A 22,603-nucleotide genomic window follows, 5' to 3' on the forward strand; every position below is an offset into this window, starting at 1 on the left:
GGAAGATGTTTGCCATGCAGTGCACTATGAACTGCTTCATGTCGTAAAGGTTCTCTCCGGGGCCTTCGTTGCACCGACAGGGGAGGATGGATCATCCACCCCATATACCTTGGCTACAAAGGGGTTCTTCAGATTTTGACGGAGTTGAGAACATCTTACATGTTCACGCAGCACCCGATCGGCAAGCTATTACTAGGTAGTTACCTGTTGATCAACGAGTGTGAATAATGACAGCGCCACAGTCTCACATGCGGGATGCTTGAGATCCGATGACTCTCATTGCGACGTGCGGCGCTTTTCTGGAATGTATGCATTGGTGAGCACCTGCTTCCAGTGTGGGGAGATGCTAACTTCAGCCATAAGCAGCGTACATAGGTAATGCAGCCTCGGAGCTTCCTTGCCATGGATGTTCATCCAGCAGACTTGCAGTGTAATAGACGTACTTTCCTTAGCGTACAAGCCCGTACGGAAGGCAGGTAGAGCTGCAGTGCACCCGCTTCCTTGAACCCGTGCTCAGGCTCGATCCTATCATCCAGGACCACGTCATCCTTGTGAAGCTTTTCTTTGCATCCCGTTCAGACCCAGCCAGTGTCCATTTCTGGCTGCAAACATCATCATCCTTTCGTTCATGTCAACCATCGCTCAGATATCGTCGTTTCACCGCTCGTGGTAAACATACGATCCACCTTTTGTCAGAAGCCACATGCCATCAACTATCGCTCGTTCTCGTCTCATCCATTGGGCAAGGCAAGTCAAGGGAGTTTCCAACGTGCCGCTCTGGCTCCACGCGCTAATCTCATACACCACCTGTAGGGCTACTACAGTTATTCTTCTCACACTTGCTGCACGGCTCCACCTTCCCTGCTACTCGATCGCCACTAGCCAGCCCGCAGCCCAGGACAAGCCGTATCCTCCTCGTATTCGGTTGAGTATCCAGCCAGTCCAACAAGATGTGTCACTACTACGGCAAAGTGCGTTGGGCAAAATGCAACCATGCCGTGTCCTCCAATGATCTTGAACCCCAACATCGAAAAGTTCTGGGGTAGTGCAGACAGGCCGATGAAGGAAAAAGGCAATGCAACACGTACATATACCAGGTCAACACGGAGCACATCGAGGCTGATGTATTCGAAGATGAGACGCTCCCGTGCCCGGTGTGCCACGCGTGGGTGCGAAGAGTGGACAGGCTCTGGAAGATGTTCACGGACGAGCTGGTATCCGAAAAGTTGCTGGGGAAAGGCAGGTTCTCCAAAGCTGAGATCCAGGCATTGACGGAGAGAAGAAACGAGGCGACGTTTTACTTCCCGGATTTCTGGAACCATTTTGACGAGCTGGAGAAGGGTCAGAAAGACATGTTTGAGAGGTGCTACCGCCAGGCATTGCACCAACACCTGGGTTGGAAGACAACGGGGCCCGTGTGGGAGTGGAGGAAACATGGCAATGCCGATTTACCCAACATTTATGCCAACCTGTGTGCCGGTGCGTACGTCGAGGAGGAGACCGGAGACGAGAGGACCAGAGACGACACCCCTACTGGAGAGGAGGATCGGGGCCGACGTTAAGGGCGCCATTGAGGGTGGTGGTGATTGACTGATCAACAGTAGCGTCTTGACTATGTTGTGTGCGCACTTGGCGGCACCGAGCGAACCGTGAGCTAGGGGGCCTTTCTGTTTATTTTCCTCGCCCGGGACACTTATCGGTTCAGCTCAGCGACAGACAATAAATAGCATTTGGATTTAGACAGTGTGGGAGACCCCCCTTGGTCTTACTGGTCGATTCGATGTCGTGTCGATGTCTGCGTAGTGAAGACTCCCCGGCTGGCTGGTGGGCGCTCATTCGTCGACCAGTCAAGCATCGTCACTGGAGCACCTCCCAGCCACCGGGATTTGCCAACACACACCTCCAAGCCACCAGACCACACCACCTTCTCGAGCACCCACAATTCTACCTAGCTCGCCGGACTGACGCCGGCTCGATCCGCATCGCCGGCCACGGACGACACCCAACCACAACTGCTGGTATCGAAATCCTTTTGTTAACTATCCTTCCAAGGCAATCGCTCAATCTCTGAGCACAGCAGTCTGCCTCCCCAGCCATGATGGACCGCCCCTCGCCAGCCAGGATCCAGGCCTGCCAGCCGTCCCCGTCCAGCTTCCCGCCGCCCATGATGCCATCCCATCACCAACAGCAGCCAATCCAGCCCAGCGGACCCGTCCTCTCACACTCGCAGCAGCCACCCCAGCCGCCCCAGCCGCCCATGATGTCCGGCGCTGGCGGCAGCGCCTATGCCAGCTCGCCTCCTCCTCCTGGCTCGCTCCAGCAGCATCAGCAGCATAGGCTCGAGGAGATCCACGTCACGGGGCCTGTGCTGACCCAATCGCCGACCCAGATGGTGCCGCGGGACCGAGACCTCAAGGCCGCGCGGTCGACAGCCGAGTTCGCGGTACGCGAGTACATAACGCTGCAGCGGCGGCGGTACGGCGCGAGCACGGCCAGCGTTGGCGGGAGCGACCCGGCGCTCGAGGACCGCATACGGCGGCAAGCGGGAATGGCGGGGGCAAGCCTGCGGGCTGTGCGGGAGAGGGTCGTAGGTCTGGCGAGGGAGGCCGAGGCGCACCGGTGGAGGAAGTGGATGCTTGGTGGCATTCTGTGACTTCCCCCCTGTCTTGAATGGCTGGGTTTGTCATGATCTCGCTGACAGTGAGTTACAGTGCATCGTTCATCCCATTGGTCAAGAGGCTTTTTCGGCGGCCCCGCGAGGAGAAGGGGCTTGAGGGTGTCAGTGGAACGGAGTATGCTTTCCAGAAGAGCAAGACTTTGATATCACGGATTCTCAATTCGGTGCATGGGAAGAGCGGGCTCGCATCGGTGGCCTTCTTCGTGTTCGCTGTCCTTTATGTGTTTTCGAACGAGGTCTCTTTGCGCGTGGCTAAGACTCTGTCTAAAAGGCTGAAGCGCCTCACGGCCAAGGTTGAGAGTGGCGAGGGAGATATTCAAGAGCGAGACCTGGAGATGTTAAGTGGCTGGAGGTGGAGGATCTTGTCGTGGACGGAGTGAGCATGGGCCGAGTCACCAACAGTAACGAATGGCGGTTTCGTAGTACAGTATTGGGATAAGATTTAATCGTTACGCATAATGGAGCCTCTGCCTGGAAACGAGGCGTTCTACCACAGCCACGCAGCCAAGGGAGCATGCCCATGCCCCAGCACATGCTCTCAGTCACTGCCAGTTGTGCAAGATAGCAGTAGCCATATGCGTGTCGACTGGCACATAAACAATAAACGTGCTTCCTGCCAGATATTGTACTTTAGGTGGATCATGTCTTTGCCAGTTCATCCGCAGCAACCTGAAGCTCGGCCTAGCTACCACGTTCAAAAGTTTTCGTGCAGAAACCCGGCGTGCCTACAGTAGACATCTTCCAGCATCTCAAGCCAAGCGTTGATTCTCGCTGTCTTCCAACCCAGTAGCAAGCCTTGCGCCTGTTCTTCTACGAATGTTTCTCATAATACCGTCTTCGATTTTGTCCATACGTTCATTCGCTGCTTGTTCATCCTCCGGCTGCACCCGGCCAGATCGACGATCGACTACCCACCACGTCCCCAGGACCAGGATTGTCAGGGGGATCATCGACGCAAAGTATATCCAGATGCGAGGAGAGACCGAGCCGTGGATATCTGCGCAGTTTTGGGTGTATCAGCGCAAAGTCCTGCCACGCTAGAGGAGGACTCTGTCGTTTCCTCACCATTGTCAAACTTGAAGAAAGACATGCTGAACAAGGACGATAGGAATGTGCCAGGGAGGAAGAAAGCGCCTAGCATAGTCAGGGTCTTCATTGACATGCTGTCTTGCCTGCTTATCAAAGCCAGGCGGCTCTGCTGGTCTGCGATCCTCAGGTTCAGTCTTGATTCTCGCTGGTTTATGAGGCTATCCATCTGAAGACCACTATTAGCAAGCTTGAGATGTGCTGGTTGCCAAGCCCCATGCAAGACATTGTGTAATTTCTGTACATACAACCTGTCTTTGCACATTTAGCCGCTCGAGTGTGACTTGAGAGTATGCTTCAAGGGCGTTGAGCTTTATTGTCAGATACTGCAAACGGTCTCTTATCTCGTGATGCATCTCTGTCAGCTCTTGAGACTTTTCATCTTCCGAGCAGGTCTGCCAAAAGAACTCTGTGGCATCGGCCATCTGGTCAATGACGTTTCTCCAGGCCTGCGGACGCTTCCACATGGCTTTGCACTGACAGTCGGCTAGGCCACGATTAATCGCATCGAGCAGGTGGTCATTGGCGGAGGGTTGACTCTTGCTTGGATCCAACTGATAGCGTTGAGACAATGCTTCTTCGAGCGCGCGGAGCTTGGCTCGAACGTCCCGTTGCATTTTGTCGTTCTTAGTTGCCAGCTCTTTGTTCAGTGCCAGCACTGGCAAGAGCAGTGGATGGCTCCCAGGCTCCTTGAAGTCCTGGAACAAGTCTAGGGTCTCGTTGAACTTGGCGGACTCTGTAGCTTTGATGTATCCATTTGTCATTTTTGTTGGAAAAGAATAGGAGAGCATCATCATCCATCCTCTTGAGTGCCCCAGCCACTCGACATCCGACTTGCGAAATACGAGCTCTGTTGCTTTTGTGAGAATATGTTTGGCAAGAAGGAAGCCCTGGTATTTGGACTTACGCAGACAATCTTTCGACAATTCCCGTTTGCCAGTCCACCAAAACAACGGGCCGACGGCACTTGATGTCTCGAGGTTGCGAAATGGGAGCTTGAACTGGCGGACCAGGCCATCAAAGGCTTCCTTCGGCAATGAGATCACTCCCGGTTCGAATGTTTTTGGGTCGCGAGCATTGAGCTGGAGACTGTGACACGAATACGCGGTATCAGATGGGTGAAACGACCAGGGGGAATTTTGCATCACTTGAGGAATATCACTAGACTAAAGGACTGACTAGTACACCTTGGTATCTAGGTGTATCGGTACACGAATGCCTGATCACGACTCTACTCACAGGAGGCGGATCCCACTGGCGAATGTCGTTCCTTTAGGCAATGCCGGGGCTTTGAACGTCCCCTGTGCTGGTCAGTACAATAAAAAAGACCGTTTCAGTCTTTGGAGCTTACTTTGCGAACAATGAAATTGTCAAAGTCATCGCCCAGTTTCAAACTGTGCTGGTCGGAGGTATTGTACTGGCCATCCTGGAATCAATTGATGAATTCATTGGCACGTTAGCGATTGGCTTGATGTGCGTAGGTTGCTGTCATTCATGCCTTACCGAGTATTGCAGGACTTGCAGATAACCTGTTTCTTCGCAAATGACATCGCACTCGTCGAGGTGCCGGCGGTAGAAGATCTCGTCCATCTCCCACAGCCATGAGCGATTAGGAGGGAAGAGCCAGCCCAAGTCGGAGAACAATTTTGGGGGGCAGATAACTGGGCAGGTGGCCAACAATGCAAGGTCTATATTTCAGCCTTCTCTCCTTGTCTGCTTGCCTGCCAGAATGATCAAATGATTACTTAGGTCGCCTGCATAGAATGTGCATGCATATTCAGCGGAGCAGCCGATTGGCTGTTTCCAGCTTCTAAGGTGAGAAAATACCAATCAGGGTTGCATCAGGATGCACGCCACATAATCAGCCAGCCACAGCCAGTCAATGCCTAGTTGACCAGGTTGATCACCGTTGTCAACTTAGCAAATGGCGCTAAGGCAGAGTGTGATTCCCACTTGACCAAGCCTCACCACCTCCCGCAAGGGTAATTTCACAACAGTCCGAAACAGAAGTATCACAGCGGCTTGATGTGTCTCCCAAGGGCCCCCAGGACCGCGCTCATCAACCCAACATATCTGCCACGAGTCCTAGAATCTCGTGCCTTTATAGACAAAGGACCGACCACGCACGCATTTGAGGTTCTTTGGAACTCCATAAGCAAAGTCCCCTATACCTCCTACTACTTGGAGCAGGCACAAAGTCACGGCAGTGACAACCAGGAGGTAACGGTTGACCACACAGTGCAGAAGTCTGCAGGATAATATGATGTTGTGCGCTGAATAGTGTGGTCGCCTGAGGGTCGGAAGATGGTCAAGTGTTTGGGAGATGGATGATTCCAAAGTGCGAATGAAGTGATGGCTTTGGTGATGTGCTTCCCTTGGCCAGGCCCTTCAGTGAATTTCACTATCACGCTCATTTCCAGCCTTCCAACCATTATCATCTAACTATACATGCTTGGTACACCAGAGTGACTTGTAGTGATGGGGGGCACTATTATCTTTATAGTGTTTATGGAACCTATGCTGATTGATGTGCTGAACTGCAGGTATCTATCTCTAGTTCCAAAGTTTCCAGTCGATACACTACCAACACTTGATACAGACAAACCAAACAAACAAAGCCTCTCTGCTATTTTGACTGTGAATTTCGGAGCTGTGGGGATTGTAGAGTGCACTCATTGTCCTTATCTTGTTGCAAAAATGAAACTGATACGAAAGTGATATATACATAACTGTCGGTTCGGCTGTGTTTTGGGTACGTAACTACGTATCCAGGTGTCGTAAGACTAATACTGGCCAGTCACAGTGTGGCTGCTGCACAGCCGCACGTTGCCTCAACCCGATCCGTTGCCAGTAACAGCCGGACTGCGATCACACCGAGTGCCGGAGTGCCAACAATAACCTCAGTATCAAATGGTCTCGCCAAGCAGAAATTCAAATCACCAAGTCGTCAACAATCACTGCCCACTGAAGGACAGGGCTGGATTGAGTAACGCTACTAGCCATTCACACCAAAGTTGGGAGGCCCGGGCCACTGATGCAAGTGACAGAGTGGGCGCCTGAATTTCGATAGTTCAGGCGGTGATTAACTTGCGATAGATAGTGAAGCTGGTTTTGTTTTCCCCCACTGGTTTCCCCTAACCTGAGGGTGCAATCAGAGCGCTCGGTCATCAAAAAGTGAAGCATCGGTCACCATTTACCTTCTCTTCACCTTCTCTTCACCTTCTCTTTACCTCCTCCAAACACCCACGATTGCGCCCGCCGCAAAGAGTCAAGCCCAGCCAGTCATCGCTAAATTTCCCACCATCAACTTCACAGACTTACGGAACAGCCACCATGTGCTACTACTATCGGCACGTCAAGTACCACAAGTGCTCTCATACCGACCAATTCAAGAATCACGCCATCCCAACCAAGAGCCGACTCTGCTGCAGGGCCATCATGGGAGAAGACTGCGAGACCAAGTACAAGCTGAAATACACCTGGATGGTCGAGGACTACTGCCCGAGGTGCAAGAAAAGTCTTGTGAGAAAGGCCGAGAAGGAGTACTGGAAGGACAACGTACAGTTTGACTACTGCCTTGAGTTCTTGGAGCCATCCATCCATGAGGCGATCCGGTCCGAGTTCGCTGCGGTCTCAAAGGAGGCATTGAAGAACTTCAGCAATGAGGGAATTCGGAAGAAGCTCAGGTCAATGCTGGAGAAGCTTTTTGGCCTGGTGGGAAAGACGGAGATCCCGGAGGGCTATTTCTTGACAGGAACAGGACAGGACTGAAGGCTTGCTGAGGTGGTCTTGAGGGAGGGAGGGAATCACAGGAGGAAATATGTCACACGGGGATTAACCATGGGAGGAATGGAATTTGGTGCAGGACAGTCACTGGCAGTGATTATTATCATCAGAACTTGGAGGAAAGGAGGACCAGCTGCGTTTACTTGTACTAGTAGACCATGTAATTACTTACTGCAATAAGGTACTTCCACAATGAATGGGTGGGTGGAGCCATTTCTTGGCTTGGTTGGCTTCAATGCCAGCTCCAGCTCGAGCTCGAGCTCCAGCTCCTCCCCCGCTTCCGTCATAGCCTCCAGAAGCTCCAAGCTCTCTCTCTCTCCCTCTCCCGCACGCACGCACGCATGCCTTTGGCTGCATACATCATCCCGTGATCGTGAGATGAGATTCTTGCAACACTCGCTCCCTTCTTTTCTTGTCGCTCCTGCAGACTAGAGAACTCGATTCTCAGCATCGACAGGCATTTCTGAAACACACCAAATCCGACGCTCGCGACCCCCACCAAAGGCGCCCGAGCACATCAGGCAGCCTGACTGATCTGGTCCCTCGCTCGGGAGCTTTCCTCAAACCGCAAAGCAAGGCAAGAAAAGCCGCATGTCCCTTCGCCAAGTCGCCAGGATGACCGTCAAGACCGTCGCCGACCTCCCCACCCTCTCCCTCCTCTACAAGGCGAACCAGATCGACCTGACCCCTCCCTCGACCGCCCGCCCACCCCCGACGACCGTCTCCTATCCCTCCTTGCAGCCGATCAAGCCCTCCAAGGCCCTCAACGACAAGATCTCGCTCTACCGCGGCGACATCACCACCCTCGCCGTCGACGCCATCGTCAATGCCGCCAACACCTCTCTCCTCGGCGGCGGCGGCGTCGACGGCGCCATCCACCGCGCCGCCGGGCCCCAGCTCTACCAGGAGTGCAAGACTCTTGGCGGCTGTGCCACGGGCGGCGCCAAGATTACCGACGCCTACCGCCTGCCTTGCAAGAAGGTGATCCACGCCGTGGGGCCCGTCTACAACGTGATCGACCCGGGCGTGAGCGAGGAGGACCTGACGAGCTGCTACGCCACCGCCCTCGAGCTGGCGATTGACAACTCGTGCCGCAGCATCGCCTTCAGCGCCATCAGCACCGGTGTCTACGGGTACCCCAGCAGGGAGGCTGCGCCGGTGGCCATCACGGCCGTGAAGCGCTTCCTCGAGAGCGATATGGGCACAAACCTGGACCTGGTGGTGTTTGTGGTCTTTGAGAAGAAGGACCTGGATGCCTACCACAAGTACCTCCCGTATGTATCTTCCACCTCCTGTCCCCCCTCCTTTTTGTTCATATGCCTAGCAGTATTGAATACTGAACTGACCTGCCTCAATGTGCAGAGTCTATCTTCCTCCCGTCCCTGAAGGCGGTGCAAAGACCGGCCCCCTCCAAAACCCCGACAGTGCCGACCCCACGGATGCTGATGAGGAGGCGGCCGAGGCCAAGACTGTGGCGAGCGAGTTGCCCGACGTTCCCAAGTCGGACCCAGATGGAGAGGGCCGGGTGGAGAAGAAGCAGCGGCAGGAGTAGATAGATACACACTGCCGTCCCCGTTTTCTGAACGACGGATGCATCGAATGGTCACTTTGAGCAGGGTTTATCAAAGAAAGAAAAGGAGCCACGGCGTTCTGGGATTCGGGTTATCGAGACCTGCCTCCCACCGGGGTAGAAGCATAGCACATTCAGGTTCTGGTTGTTGGCATCAGATTTATCTATCAATGAATAATGACTTTTTCATTGGTCTATATCCCATTTTAGGCCAAGCGCTCACGGTTGTCGAAATAGCCTCCTGCACCCGGGATGCCGTGCCGCATGACCCCCCGGCCCACACGGCATGTGAGTCGGTCCTCATCCTCAGCTTTAATCTCGTATATCTCTGATTTCCACGACGGATCTGGGCTGCAATTGTAGTCAGGGTCAGGATGTTGAATGGAGAGAACCAGAGTGCATGCTTGAGGGCGTTAAAGGACACTTGCAGATCGGGACAACTGGAGTTTCCTTTCCTTGGGAGCCGGAAGCAGCCGCCGATGATGTGCAAGGTGTTGAAGCCAGCTACAAGAGCGTCCGCTTGGGGTGGAAGGGTTTGGCGAGATGACGGGTGTGTAGGACCTTGCTACGGCGTCTCCATTCGATGGCTTGTGGGATGTACTTGTCGAGAGGCTTTCGGCTGTGGATGTACTGGATGTAGTGTAGTATTACCTATAGGCTAATGGTGATGTCACTGGACGGGACGGGGGTGTGCATGGACTGGATGCTTTCTAGCTCAAGGACCAAACAGATGACCAGATTCGATGGTAGAATTAATGCATCATTCTATTGTAAACGACACGCTTGTTGCCTCCGAGCTGTGCGTTGATATGGGCTATGATCTCCTCAGTTAAATTCCTCCAAATGATAATCCTACATGGAACCTAGCACACAAGCTTATACGACAGCCAAGCCCCGTCCTGGCATGATCCGACGGGGAGCTCCGTCTCCCCCGCCGAGCAAGCTTCGTCGTCGTACACGTATACTGAGCGGGCACGCGGGTTAGACCTGTATTCTGTGGAGCGGTTCGATGGCATGGTGTTGGCAGTCATATGAGAGAAGGCTCTTACGTTTGCAGAGGTTGTTGGTGACAGACATGCTCCCGATGGGCGCGGTGAAGGGCTTGCAGGTACCCACGTTGGATTGGGTCAGCGTGTACACGCCCTGGTTGTCCTCGGAGCAGCCCGCGACGCCAAAGGTGCGGAAGTCGGCCTGATGAGGGTCGTTGCGGGTGACCGCTGCCGCGAGGGCCGAGGATGCGAAGAGGAGGGCGACGGAGACGCTGGTGGGAGGGAAGTGCATTTTGCGAACTCTCCAAGGGGCGCCGAAGTGATGCTTCTCTAGGAACAATGACAACGAGGGAGAGTATGTTCTTTTGAAACTTTATGTTGCTCGAATGGGAGAGGCTGGAAACTGCGGTGCTGTCTTCCGCTCCGAGAACAAGCCCTCGATCAAGGCCTAGGCCATCTTATTATACACTTTCGACTCTCTGCCTCTGGTAGACCCTGTGATGCGCGTCTTTCTCTGTTTCGTATCGTCATGCCTAGCTTCAAGCCTCCAAGACCCAAAAAAAGAAGACGACCCGTGATGATGCTCCGTACCGGTGCAGTAGTGCGACATGGCAAGAAGTTTGAACTCAGGTCGGCACACACACGAGCAGCAGCGAAACGTGGTGCACACTGGGGCAGCTTGTCATCGGGCCTTTGCATGCATTAATTACATTCTCTCGCTTCTCACCGACTGCATCTTACAGGAATAGGAAGGGTCTGGAGCCTGTCAAGTCACCAATTTTGGATACGAAGACGTGCGCCGCCGTCGAAGTGGACGGGGCTGTTCCTTTGGAATCGCCAGACTGACGTAGTGTGTTCCCCGACCGGGTGTCCGTCGGTGTCGGAGAGCATCACTGGTGGGACGGTAAGCCCAGGATGGAGACGCTGTCTACGTGCGTTGATCATTAATCAGTCCGGAGGCATGGCTGGAGATCCTTCATTCGACCTGTGCCGTGTGGATGAAGAAGCAAGGTTGAAGGAAGGTTCCGTAGGCACATGAGGTCATGTTAGCGTGGCTTGTAAGACTCTCGTCGACCCAAGAAAAAGGAGGACGTGCAAATGCTCTGATCGACTCGGCTTACTGGAACAGTCGAAGCCGTGTTTGCCGGTTGGTGTGCGTTGCTGCACATGAACCAGATCCAGCTCGCCTGTGACACTTCGCGATGGACGCCAATGCGAGTGGACAGTGGTCAGTTCGTTCAAGCCGTGCCCTCTGTTGGACAGATGCAGTGGCTTGTGCGAGTGCGGACGGTGAGGGCCGAAAGGGAGGTCGATCACGCTGCTGTCCTGGTGCTGGACGGCCGAAGCATCAAGGTCTTCAGACCGGTGTCGGAGGAATGCGTCTGGCTGCACCGTCCTTTTCAACGAGCCGGCGGGGAATACATGCGATGAAGATGACTCTCGGTATAGGCCTAGGACGGCGCATGCAGAAGTCGTGCTGGACCATCAACTCAACGTCTCTTCCGAACGGCTGGTGCTGTTGCGTGTTGGGTCAGCAGATCCAAACCCAAGACCTGGCCACACCCAACGGCCCAGGTCACCCAGACCTGCAGTTATGTACCAAGCGGGAGTGAAATGCGAGAACGAAAGGAAGGGATGAATATTTCTTTTCTCCGGATGCAGGGCAAACAGAAAGAAAAGGAATAGAAAAAGAATGCAAGGCTTGGCGGATAAGAACGGGCAGTTTGGTGAATTTGATGCTTCACTGCTTGCTTTTGGCGCAGGTGGAGGCGTGTCGAGATGCAGGGCTCCATGGCCAAGCCAGAGGGCCGGGGCATCGCGAATGAAAGGACGGTAGCACATGTCTTGTCACCATAGCTTGCCTGTCTCGGTCTGTCTCTGTCTCTGTCTCCGTCTCCGCCCCCAACCAGATATCCACATAGTTCACCAGATCGTATCACTCTGTAGATTACCTACCTTAGTTGGGTGGAAAAGTATGGATGGAGTCAGGTAGGTAAGGTAAAGTACTTTAACTATCTCCATCAGACCTGCCTCTCAGGGCAAAGGGCACACTCACTGCAACTACAAGCACTGCCCAGGTGATCCGCCGGCCAGGACCCAAAAGGAAATCAATGTGCTCGTGGCCACGGGAAATGGCACCCTCAGCGGGAATCCTGGAGGGACGGCCCCTGTAAAGCCGCTCGCTAACGGGCCGTCAGGCGCTAGCCCAAACTGATAAACACAAGTACGGAGGTACCTACTAGGTAGGTAGGTAGGAGGGTAGGTACCTAAGTACTCGTAATAAACGGTCGGGTCCACCACGAAAGTCAATCATCCCAGACACACACACACACACACACACACACACACGCCAAGTAGGATCGGGTAGGTCGATTCTCACGGCTTGACCCCGTCTCGGCATCGGCCATGCCCACGGAAGCCAGCGGTGTGAGCGACGACACGGCAACGGCAGGAGCATGGGAAATGAGGCATGCACAGCCTTGCAGCCAGGAGACGCAGCGCGCGCCGCCTGTGCTGCTGCTCCTGTGGCGCCCGCGATGGCACTGGGCCGCACGAGCCGTGAGGTTGCATTAACAAGCAATAACACCACTGTGCTTTGTCCCGAGTAGTTAATTAGTTATCCATTGATCTCGCTGGCAACCAGGTTCCAGGGACACACCAGACCTTCCCCCAGCATCTCGAGCTCCCGCCGCCGCAGCACGTCCAGCGAGGGCCCGGTTCGCCAACATCGACCCGTCACCACATTGATGTCCACTCACCTGCCGGTTTCAGAAGGTCATTGAGCTGATCTAAATTACGCTCGGGCGTGTTGGATAAGGCTGGCCAACCACCATCGCCTCCCAGGCTGCGAGATCCTTGCCCTCCGGCCGGCCTTCTGTTAGTTTGCGATGTGGACCTCCGTCCTCTGGTCCTGGTTGCGCTGCTCTGCTCTGCGCTGCTCTGCTCTGCTCTGCCCGGTGCATGGAGTCCTCGGATGCGTCCTGCTGCAGCTGAGTCTGCGCGACACAAAAGCCAGCCCATGGTTGAGGCCATCGGCGATATGCAGGGAGAGGATTGCCGCACATCCACCCACGCACGCTAGCCATGTAGCCCTCCGAAGCTACTCCTCATATGGCAGCTCACCTTGTTCCTACATATGGGTCCTCAGGTCCTGGCGTCAGTAGCGCCCACCGTACCTGCACCGCGAGGCATCACAACAGCCCTGCCCAGAAAGCGAGGGATGCATTGCTTCTCGGCCCGCCCGGGCTCCTTCACCGTTGGACCCCCCGGCCATATGGCCCAAGGGACGTGCAGCTCGCCGCGGAGGGACCAGCTGCGTATATATGCTTGGCTACTCCCCACGGGTGTCCAACAGAGCTCTCGCCGCGATGCCTCCCAAGCGAGCCAACCCCTTCAAGAGTCGTGCGCTGCTGTCGCCTGCCTGTCATTCGTTTGCTGGCGGTCCCTGCGTGAAAAGAGCTCGCGTTTGACGCACCACAAGGTCAAGAAGATACGATAAACAGCCAAAGCATGAAGGCACAAGTCCTCGCTGTGCCGGCGCTGCTCGCCGCCTCGGCTTATGCCGAGTGTGCTGCGGATAATTGCCTCCGCGCTCTGCGGGCGACACAGACCCCCGGCCGTCTCGAGACTGCTCGGGCGTTCTGCGCTACCTTTACCGTGTCGGCCGTTGCCCAGACGGCTATTCCCACTTTCGCCCTCAACGGCTGCAAGGACAACCAGAATGCGCTGATGTCGGCCCGTATCTCGAGCGCCTGCTCGTGCATCGCGACGACGACGACCTCGGTGACCTCGGCCCCGCCGACTGGTCAACCTACTGGAGCTTGCGCCAGTGTGAGCAGCTCGTGGGCTGCCCAAGTCGCGGCCAATCCCAGCGGTAGGCGAAAAGCAAGAACATTTTCGTGCACTATTACCCAGCATCTCTGACATCTCTCCTCCTCTTCAGCCACCCCCACTGTTGCGGCTTCCCTCGCCAATGACTGCCTCAAGTCAGTGCCTCTGGGCAAGCAGGCTGCCATCGAGCTGGTTGAGGCCATGGAGCCCTACCTCGAGTGGCAGAGCGATGCCGCCTACAAGGCTGCTCCTCCCTCCGACTACTTCTATCCGGCGTACGACCTGTTCAAGGCCCTAGCTGATGTCAAGGCCAAGCTTGAGGGGGACAAGTACGACAGCGAGTACGCCTTCCAGGCCGACCTATACGCCACTGTCTTCGGACCCGGTCACGACGGCCATTACGTCTTCTATCCGGACCTACTGACCAAGGTCTTCGACTTCAACCGCCAGCGATCGCTCGTCTCGGTCAGCGAGGATGGCACGTCCCTGCCCGTGATCAAGATCTACGAGGATGTCTTGTCTTCTCCGTCTACGGCCTCTGCCGTGACTAAGATCAACGGCATTGACGCCGCCAAGTATGTCGAGGACGTCATATTCACGGCCTCGTTCAACCAGGACGCCGATGCTGCGTACAATACCATGTTTTTCGAGAAGGCTTTCCCGCCCGCCGGTGCTGGCAAAGGCTACTTCAGCGGCGGTGGCCGTATCCGATTCATCTACCAGGGTGCCAACACTACCTTCACCTTTGCCAACGGCACCGAGGCCACCTTTGAAAACTACGCCCGTGTCAAGACGTCCCTTGCAGGCATCACGGACGGCGCGTCCATGTATCAAAAGTTCTGCAGCCCTTCCGCATCAGCGACCGTCGCGGGCAGGATCGGCGCGCCAGTTGGCGCCGCTGCGGCCGCCGACGTCGTGGGCTACCCGCCCGCAGTCATCAGCACCGAGGACGGCATTGTCTCTGGCTACTACCTGGAGGGCGATGGGCTCGACGATGTTGCTGTTGTTGCCCTGCTCGCATTCGAGAACGACTCACCGGTCGAGTTCCAGTCCGTGCTGCAAAAGTTCTTTGCTCAGGCTGTCAAGGATGGCAAGAAGAAGCTCGTTATCGACTTCTCCGCCAATGGTGGCGGCTATATCCTGCAAGGATACGACTTCTTCCGGCAGCTGTTCCCCGATGTAGTGCAGGACGGCTACTCGCGCTGGAAGGAGAACGACGGCTTCATGACCATCTCTCGCGTTGTATCCGATGCAGTCGCCTCCATCAACCCCAACACGAGCTCCGACTCGCAGCTCATCAACGACTACCTATCGTGGTTCAATTGGCGGTACGACCTCGACATCAACGACCAGCCCTTTACCTCCTTTGAGGACAAGTTCGATCCGCACGTTTTCAAGAACACGCCCTACACCGATCTCATGCGCTGGAATCTCTGGGACCCGCTGACCACCAAGAATGCGACCTTTGGCATCGGCATCGACATTACGGGTTACCGCTCCTTGGCCAACGCCACCGCCCCCTTTGCTCCCGAGAACATCGTCATGCTGCTCGACGGCTTCTGCGCCTCGACCTGCACCCTGGCCGCCGAGATGCTCCGCCTGCAGGGCGGCGTCCCCTCGATCGCCATGGGCGGGCGGCCCAAGGCGGGCGGCATCCAGGGCGTCGGCGGCATCAAGGGCTCGCAGGTGCTGCAGTGGGCCGACATCAAACGCTACGTCGACGACGCGCACAAGCGTGCCACGACCGACGCCCAGCGCGCCGCCTTGTCGCGCTACTCGGACCTGCCCGTGAACCGGTCCACGGCGGCGGCGGTCAACGTGCGCGATCAGATCCTGCGGGGCAACGTCCAGGACGGCCTGCCCGCGCAGTATGTCTACGAGGAGGCCGACTGCCGGCTCTACTGGACCGAGGCGATGGTGGGCGACGTGCGCGAGGTGTGGAAGGCGGCGGCCAACGCGGCGTTCAAGGGGGCCAAGTGCGCGCACGGCGGGATCAAGCGCGACGCAAAGAGGTCGGAGCAGAGAGCGGCCGAAGTGGCCAGGAGGTTCGTGCCGGTGCCTGTCCGGGAGGTCAAGCGGGAGGACAAGAGCACTCTGCTGAGGAAGCGCGAGGTTACTGTGGAGGAGGCGCAGAACTTCTTGGCTAGGCACGAGCAAGTTGCTATTCCTTGAACGGGCGTTCACTGCTTCGTCGAAGGGCACTGAGGTGGGGAGGGGGGGAGGGTACAACAAGTAGCACTGCTACCATTCTGGGTATATATTAAAAACACTTCATAAGTTATGATCATTACGGGACCACTATCTCTATGGTATCATATGAAATCATTAGGCGCACTCTTTCGACCCTCGTCTAGAGGTCTTGGTGTCCAGTTCATCATCCTTGACCGGCGGAGAAAAGATGTGCCCCCCCTGTGTCCTTTGATAAAGCCCCCTGCACAAGCAGGATGTGCATCCAAACGCCGAAAGCAAGCAATACCAGTGGTAACATGTCTCCTTCCGCTGCTCAACGTGGTGTGGTGTTTGTTCACCTTGTCGGGATGAAGCCCTGCGAGTCCTTCTCCTGCTCCTCAAAAGACCGCGGGAAGGCCGCGATGCCGGCCAGGATGCCGCCAATCATGAAGATGAGCGAGATGATGGACCAGATGACGCCCCAGCACTGGGAGGAGCCGCCGTAGCGTTTGGCGAAGACGCTGGCGTCAGACGAGTTGACCTTGCGGAAGATGAGATCGTCGCACTGCATTGTCGCGAACATGAATCAGCATGCACTCCTTCGCTCAACCAGGCTTGGTACCGGGAGGATTGGGATTTTGGGGCAACTTACTATATCCCACACGCTGTACAGCGAAGACATGACGCCGATGAACAGGACCACGAAGCGCAGCGGCTCGGCGTGGGCGATGAACCAGCACCCCACGAGCAGGCCGACGGCCAGCAGCACCGTCAGGATGGTCAGCCAGTCCTTCTTGCCCCACCACAGCGTCAGCAGGAAGGCGACGCCGAGGGCGATGCTAGCGACCTTGGAGGCGACGATGTCGAACCCGCAGAAGGTCAGCAGCGCGCCGATGAGCGAGCTGCCGAGGTACCCCGCGGGCAGGGTGATGGCGGACTTGCCGCCCTTCATCTGCGTGGCGCCGCCCTCGTTGGGGTCGAGCGTGATGGAGACGACCTTGCCGCCCGTCAGCACGGCGGCAAAGGCGTGCGAGAACTCGTGGAAGGCGATGACGAGCATCTTGAAGGGCCAGAGCACGTTGCGCACGTAGGGGATGTTCCAGAGGATGGCGATGGCGGCGACGTAGGCGACGATGACGCCCAGGGTGACGGTCTGGGTGTGCGTGACGGTCAAGCCCCGGCGGGCGAGGACGGGCGCCGCCGCCGCGAGGGCTGCGGAGCGGGCCGAGTGGAGGAGGGTTGAGCGGATGAGGGCTCGCGGGTGCGAGGGCGGGCGAGCGACAGGCGCCATTACTGTTTTGTTTTGTCGCGATGTGTCTGTATTGAAGGTAACTCGTGTGCGCCGTCGCGCTCAAGGCGAAGGGGGAGAATGGATTTGCCGCCTTGTGTTCGTGTCGTGAACTCACTCGTACGGTCGTGTGCCTCTTGTTGCTTCAGCGAGGAGCAATTGTCAGGAAGCGATTCAAGCTAGAAGTCACAAGGGCAGGTTTCAAGATGGATTTCTGTCGAGAGCAAAGAAAGATCAGGCGCTCAAAGCATGAAAGGCATTACGAAGGCCGTGGAGGGCTGAGGAGAGAGGCATAAAACAAGGAACAAAGAGGTGGGCTGGTCCCCTGAACATCACCCCAGGAATGCTGAGGTTGCGTAACTTGCAGGCCAACCACCCCTGTCGCACGAGCCCGTAGTGGGCGGGCTGGTGGGCATTTGTGGGCGTGGTCGGATCCCTGGGCTGGGGTTTTTGGGCGGCCCAACCAGTGGAGATCAGCAAGAATGGATTGCCGGCCACGTACCTGAAAGGCGGGCTTGGCGGGAAACGGGCACACCCTCCGCTGTTTCTTGTTTCTTCCTGGTGTGGCGTGGCGGTGGCTGAGTCTCCAGACATTGATGGAGAGTTCCGGGCCCTCTGGGCTATTTTTGGCATCCGGCACCACCACGGTCTCGGCATTACAAGTAGTGCTACCACTGCCGATGACGCGGCTCCGGATCCGGGGAGGCTCCATTGCCGATGCAATAGACGAGTTCAATGTTCTAGCTGGGAAGGAAAGAAGAAAAAAATCGTTGATCGAAGCCCCCAGGCTTGAATCCTTCCTACCTACTCATACATAATAAGGTCGACGCTTTGCACATCCATGGATGCATCTGTCTAGTGCCAGATTGTGCTTTAAGACGGATGAAAACTTGCCCAGCATTTTGCATAGTAATCAATAATGATACTGAAGAAATCAAAAGTAAAATAAAAGGGAATTGCAAAAGGGTCTCATCACAAGGTCCTTTATCGTGTGAGAGCCCTTGGAATGCCCAAACTTGAGGCTCCCCCTCCACTCACCAGACCACAGCCCTCCCCTGACTGTCACTAACCCTTTGCTCGGCACTGCTTGAGACGAAGACTACTGAGAACCAGTTATCTCTCCAGTTGACCATCTCTTAACTGATAAACCTCACTGTCACCTTGTTTGGTAATACCGCGACGAAGGGGTCGAGCTATCAAGTATGCTTCACGACCCATTAACTATTCGGTGCAGCCTTCAAAGGCTGAAGCTCTTGGTCGAACTGAGTGGAGCCTGCATGTCCCACTGCGATTCTAGAACGACTGCAATAGCTTTTGAATCCCTGGAGATATTTTAGCACTGAGTAATAATTATGTCCTGTGTCATCGATACCTTGGGAATTCACTTCATCCATCTGGATCTGGGGGCATCACCATACCTGGTATAGATCACACCTGACGCGATTCAAAACAATTCTATTAAGAAGACATCTGCCCGCGAGTCCACGGGCTTTTGACTAGGTGTTTCAACCCACTCACAAGCCCTTTTGAAATCAATACCAGACAGGTCCGTCCGTATGGCGTCCATATAACATTCGGTCACGTCTGGTACCGAGAGAGATCAACACCTAGTTTCAACATTGCAGTAGAATGAGGGCTACAGAACCCTGGTATTTCGACAAGCATGAGAGATCCTTGCGTCTCGGGCTTGTCACTGTAGGTTGTGTTGAGTACATAGAGGGGGTATTTATGAGTATTTACACCACTCCTGAGCCCTGTTGGTATATGGCTGTTTTTCCTAGAGTGGCTCCAAAATTCAGCCGACGAGCGACAGGAAGTTTTCCGGGAAGCGCAGTTTATCAAACATCTTTACCAGGACAGAGACTAACAGTGCTCTGTAAAAGTCCATTCGCCACAGAGTCATTCCAACCTTACGAGTTGAGGCTATAGAACATGAAAATGGGAATCACATCTAGCCACATTGCCCATCATTACACAATTCAATTCTGCCTCATCGCCGTAGCCGGCAGGACCACGAATCCAACTAAGCAAGGTCCAGGCCCTGCAAGTACGTGGCTATTGGAAGAGATATATCCTCTTAGAATAGTGCTCATGGCGACTAGCTTGTTTCTAGGACAAAGCTAGACCAAGCGACACCAAGCCACCTGCTGTCCGCCAACAAATAGGGGAATTAGTCTGCGGACCTGGACGCGCACGCAACTCGTGATCACATTGCCACACCAGCCCTACGCCAGATCTGCTCTCTTAATGCTAGTATCAATTCACAATCTTTGTTACGTCTGCCTCTGAGCCACCGACGTTAACATAGGCAGCCCCCACTTGGGGTCGACACGGCTCTGATTGGTGGCGACGAGTCAACCCGTCCTCCCGATTCAACCTCGCCGCGCTAAGAGGTCGGTAGCTGACGCGGCCGGGGTGACGAGCAAGTCAAGGGAGCCGGAGGCGTAATGCCGGGCCAGCCCAGTACTTACTTAACGAGGCCGCCTTCGCGGAAGGATGACAAGAATGTTCGCAACCTCCCGGGCTCCCGACTTACAAGAGAGCAAAGAGGAAAGTCTGTGGAAAAGCACGACAAGGCCATTTCCTGACATTGTTCCAGCATCACCAGGGTCGAGAAGTCTCTCTGCACTTTAAACACCTGCCAGCATGAGACTCTTCCGCCTCCTTGCCCTCGCCGTAGTCGGCACGGTCCTCGCCCAGGACACCTTTGACGACCGCCAAGTAGACTCGGACGACTCCTTCGACGTAACCAGGGGCTCTGATCGTCACAATAAGACGAGAACCGGCCCCCATCCCAATGCCAGCAGCGAACCGACCATCCTCAAGTGCATAGAGATCAGGGAACTCACCCGGCTCATCAACATAGCCAACAATGCGACCCGCCTCAACCGCACGACCCACGGCGACGCCACCAAAGCGGCCGCCATCAAGGCCGAGGCATCCAAAGCGGCCCCGACGCTCAACGACCTCAAGGGCAACTCGACCCTCGTGGCGTCATGCCAGCAGTTCTTCGCCCACGAGGACATGGTCGAGCGGTGCGTGCGCATGCACTACTACGAGCGGCTTGAGAAGCTGGCGGCCAACGCGACTCTCCTGGACCACAAGTTCCACGGAGACGCGGCCAGGATCTCGGCGGTCAAGGCCGAGGCTACCGCCGACGCGAGCAAGCTGTCCAGGCTGTCGAGTAATGCGACGCTGACCCAGTTCTGCGCGGCGAGGCGGGACCACGCGCGGTGTTTGGAGCTGGAGAAGCTGCAGAAGGAGGTTGATAAGGCTCAGAACGCCACGTCGACTCGTGGCGGGGCCGGCGCGGACAAGACGCACAAGGGACAGGCGGAGGCCAGCAGTGCTGCCGCCAGGCTCGATGCGCTGAAGAGCAATACCACGCTTGTGAATTACTGCAACTCCCATCGTGAGTAACAGAGGGGTTTCCCTTGATGCAAATGCCGAAAGCTGACAGATTTATTTCCACAGCGAGTTCGGGGAGCACTGGGTCGTCGGGTGGCTCATCATCATCCTCATCTGCAACAACTTCTTCGTCGGGTGCTTCCACGTCCTCTCCGACCTCCTCGTCCACCACGAACTCGGGAGCAGGTCTCATGCCTTGGGGTGTGGAGCTCATGTCATCTCTCGTGGCGCTTGTGCTTTTCGGCGTGTGCTTGATGTGATCTGGCTGGCTGGCTGGCTGGCTGGACGTGTACCTAGGTACACTCGATGACTCTCGTTCAAGTGATATGTATTTGATAGCCTCAATCAACATTGAAATCAGAAATCTGGCAGAACATTTCGCAGACAGCTCGCGCTTCTTCGTATGATCCGAGTGGGCTCCTCAAGCCCTCGGTACCTAGGTAGTAAATGCGGCCAGACAAGGCCAGACAAGTGAACCGGCACGGAAACCAGGTCCACTCACCTCCGGACTGCCTTGATCGTCCCTCTCAATTCGCGACCTGGTCAAGTTTGAGCTTCTAGAAGCATCCCAGAACCATATGTTCCGCGCACGTGTGACGTCACATGATTAGGATGGGAATTTTGAGGGGGGAACAAAGGTTAAGCTTCGCCATTCCTGGCGGTGGAAGAAGCATTGGTGGTGGCAAGGCCCAGGTGGGGTGGGTCGATCAAAAAAAGGTACCTACCCCAAAGGCGCAGAAAAAAAAAAAGGATTCTGCCACCAAGCAGAGCGGTACATTCGAGGAGGCGGTCAGCCACGGGCTTGGGCATGTTTGAGCGCAGCGCGCATGCCGGCGTAGTTAGATCCCCACGATTTCGTTATCCTGTTTCCGTGGGGGATAACGATTCACCCCAGATTCCCTTTTCTTGCCCTTCTTCCTAGCCCCGATCACAACGAAGGTGGTGAAAAGGTTGTAGGGGTGTTCAGACATGGACAGGGGTGAGAGGGGAGGGTACGATAAGCCAGGAGGCTGACTGAGATTATGTTTGTCGAATTACATATGCACTTGCTGCATGCAAGGCAATACGAATAGAAGCGGATGGTGGGCAGCCGCCCGCAGCAAGCATGTGAGATGATGGCAAGGTCTGAGAGAGATGGGACCCTGAAAATAGCAGGATCCTCAGGCGCCCCGAGGTCAGGGACCAAGCCGCCGCTCATTCTGCCGGATTTGGATTTGGCACATATGGAACTTTTTTCCATTTCCGATTGTTGGGGAAACCAGAAAGGTCCACCACTAACTGAGTTCCATACGGAGCCTAGGCTGAGTTTTCTCGGAGCACTCACTGCTACCCGTGTTAGTTACAAAAGGTAGGTGTCATGTACTGCGTGCCTGGCCTATCTATCAGCCGGTGTCAAGATCGGGGTGCCCGTGGCGACTAGGGCCGCTCCTAGTGGTCCGGAACATCGACAGACCAGACGATCACCGAGGTGATAAAGTCGCTTGGAGCGGGTAATGGGCTGTAATGAACCTGGAGAAGAGAAGAGTATCGACCAGACTGGTAACCTGACGGAGAATGAGTCTCGGCCTGTAGGCTGTGATACAACGTGGCAATGCTCAGGGCTTGTCGCTCTGGATGCAGCCTGGACCGAGATAAAGGGGTGTATCACACAGATTGGCTCGCAAACGCTGCTGACAGGACAGAGTCGCAGATTGACACTGCCTGTCTCACACCCCGTGCTGACCAGTACGCAAGGAGGACCAACCTTGGAAGTCTTATCTGTCCGTTCACATGTCCTTCTCCCCCTACCTAGTATTCCC

The 22,603-nt window shown here is 55.6% G+C and overlaps 9 protein-coding genes across 9 annotated transcripts; 5 read left to right on the top strand and 4 right to left on the bottom strand.

Annotated features, from left to right (window-relative positions):
* Window positions 1-878: 878 nt before the first annotated feature.
* E0L32_001603 (uncharacterized protein) lies at window positions 879-1,322 on the bottom strand (the record flags this gene model as incomplete). Its single annotated transcript, XM_031135701.1, has 1 exon — window positions 879-1,322. One exon carries the CDS (start codon window positions 1,320-1,322, stop codon window positions 879-881), a length of 444 nt encoding a protein of 147 aa, XP_030990854.1.
* Window positions 1,323-2,098: 776 nt separating this feature from the next.
* On the top strand, window positions 2,099-2,653 carry E0L32_001604 (uncharacterized protein; the record flags this gene model as incomplete). Its single annotated transcript, XM_031135702.1, has 1 exon — window positions 2,099-2,653. The coding sequence occupies one exon, from the start codon at window positions 2,099-2,101 to the stop codon at window positions 2,651-2,653; it is 555 nt and encodes a 184-aa protein (XP_030990855.1).
* A 970-nt stretch (window positions 2,654-3,623) lies between these two features.
* On the bottom strand, window positions 3,624-5,353 carry E0L32_001605 (uncharacterized protein; the record flags this gene model as incomplete). Its single annotated transcript, XM_031135703.1, has 5 exons — window positions 3,624-3,932; window positions 4,012-4,852; window positions 5,003-5,064; window positions 5,115-5,189; window positions 5,267-5,353. 5 exons carry the CDS (start codon window positions 5,351-5,353, stop codon window positions 3,624-3,626), a joined length of 1,374 nt encoding a protein of 457 aa, XP_030990856.1.
* Window positions 5,354-7,096: 1,743 nt separating this feature from the next.
* Window positions 7,097-7,534, top strand: E0L32_001606 (uncharacterized protein; the record flags this gene model as incomplete). The annotated part of the gene is made up of 1 exon (XM_031135704.1): window positions 7,097-7,534. The coding sequence occupies one exon, from the start codon at window positions 7,097-7,099 to the stop codon at window positions 7,532-7,534; it is 438 nt and encodes a 145-aa protein (XP_030990857.1).
* A 630-nt stretch (window positions 7,535-8,164) lies between these two features.
* E0L32_001607 (uncharacterized protein) lies at window positions 8,165-9,101 on the top strand (the record flags this gene model as incomplete). Its single annotated transcript, XM_031135705.1, has 2 exons — window positions 8,165-8,823; window positions 8,912-9,101. 2 exons carry the CDS (start codon window positions 8,165-8,167, stop codon window positions 9,099-9,101), a joined length of 849 nt encoding a protein of 282 aa, XP_030990858.1.
* A 522-nt stretch (window positions 9,102-9,623) lies between these two features.
* E0L32_001608 (uncharacterized protein) lies at window positions 9,624-10,400 on the bottom strand (the record flags this gene model as incomplete). The annotated part of the gene is made up of 3 exons (XM_031135706.1): window positions 9,624-9,749; window positions 9,992-10,113; window positions 10,169-10,400. The coding sequence occupies 3 exons, from the start codon at window positions 10,398-10,400 to the stop codon at window positions 9,624-9,626; spliced, it is 480 nt and encodes a 159-aa protein (XP_030990859.1).
* Window positions 10,401-13,476: 3,076 nt separating this feature from the next.
* Window positions 13,477-16,111, top strand: E0L32_001609 (uncharacterized protein; the record flags this gene model as incomplete). The annotated part of the gene is made up of 3 exons (XM_031135707.1): window positions 13,477-13,510; window positions 13,566-13,982; window positions 14,052-16,111. 3 exons carry the CDS (start codon window positions 13,477-13,479, stop codon window positions 16,109-16,111), a joined length of 2,511 nt encoding a protein of 836 aa, XP_030990860.1.
* Window positions 16,112-16,463: 352 nt separating this feature from the next.
* On the bottom strand, window positions 16,464-17,399 carry E0L32_001610 (uncharacterized protein; the record flags this gene model as incomplete). The annotated part of the gene is made up of 2 exons (XM_031135708.1): window positions 16,464-16,673; window positions 16,761-17,399. 2 exons carry the CDS (start codon window positions 17,397-17,399, stop codon window positions 16,464-16,466), a joined length of 849 nt encoding a protein of 282 aa, XP_030990861.1.
* A 2,643-nt stretch (window positions 17,400-20,042) lies between these two features.
* On the top strand, window positions 20,043-20,816 carry E0L32_001611 (uncharacterized protein; the record flags this gene model as incomplete). The annotated part of the gene is made up of 1 exon (XM_031135709.1): window positions 20,043-20,816. One exon carries the CDS (start codon window positions 20,043-20,045, stop codon window positions 20,814-20,816), a length of 774 nt encoding a protein of 257 aa, XP_030990862.1.
* Between the last annotated feature and the right edge of the window lie 1,787 nt (window positions 20,817-22,603).

Source organism: Thyridium curvatum, assembly GCF_004353045.1.
Source record: "Thyridium curvatum strain D216 chromosome Unknown NODE_6_length_784332_cov_80.453264, whole genome shotgun sequence".
Classification (NCBI taxonomy): Eukaryota; Fungi; Ascomycota; class Sordariomycetes; order Thyridiales; family Thyridiaceae; genus Thyridium; species Thyridium curvatum.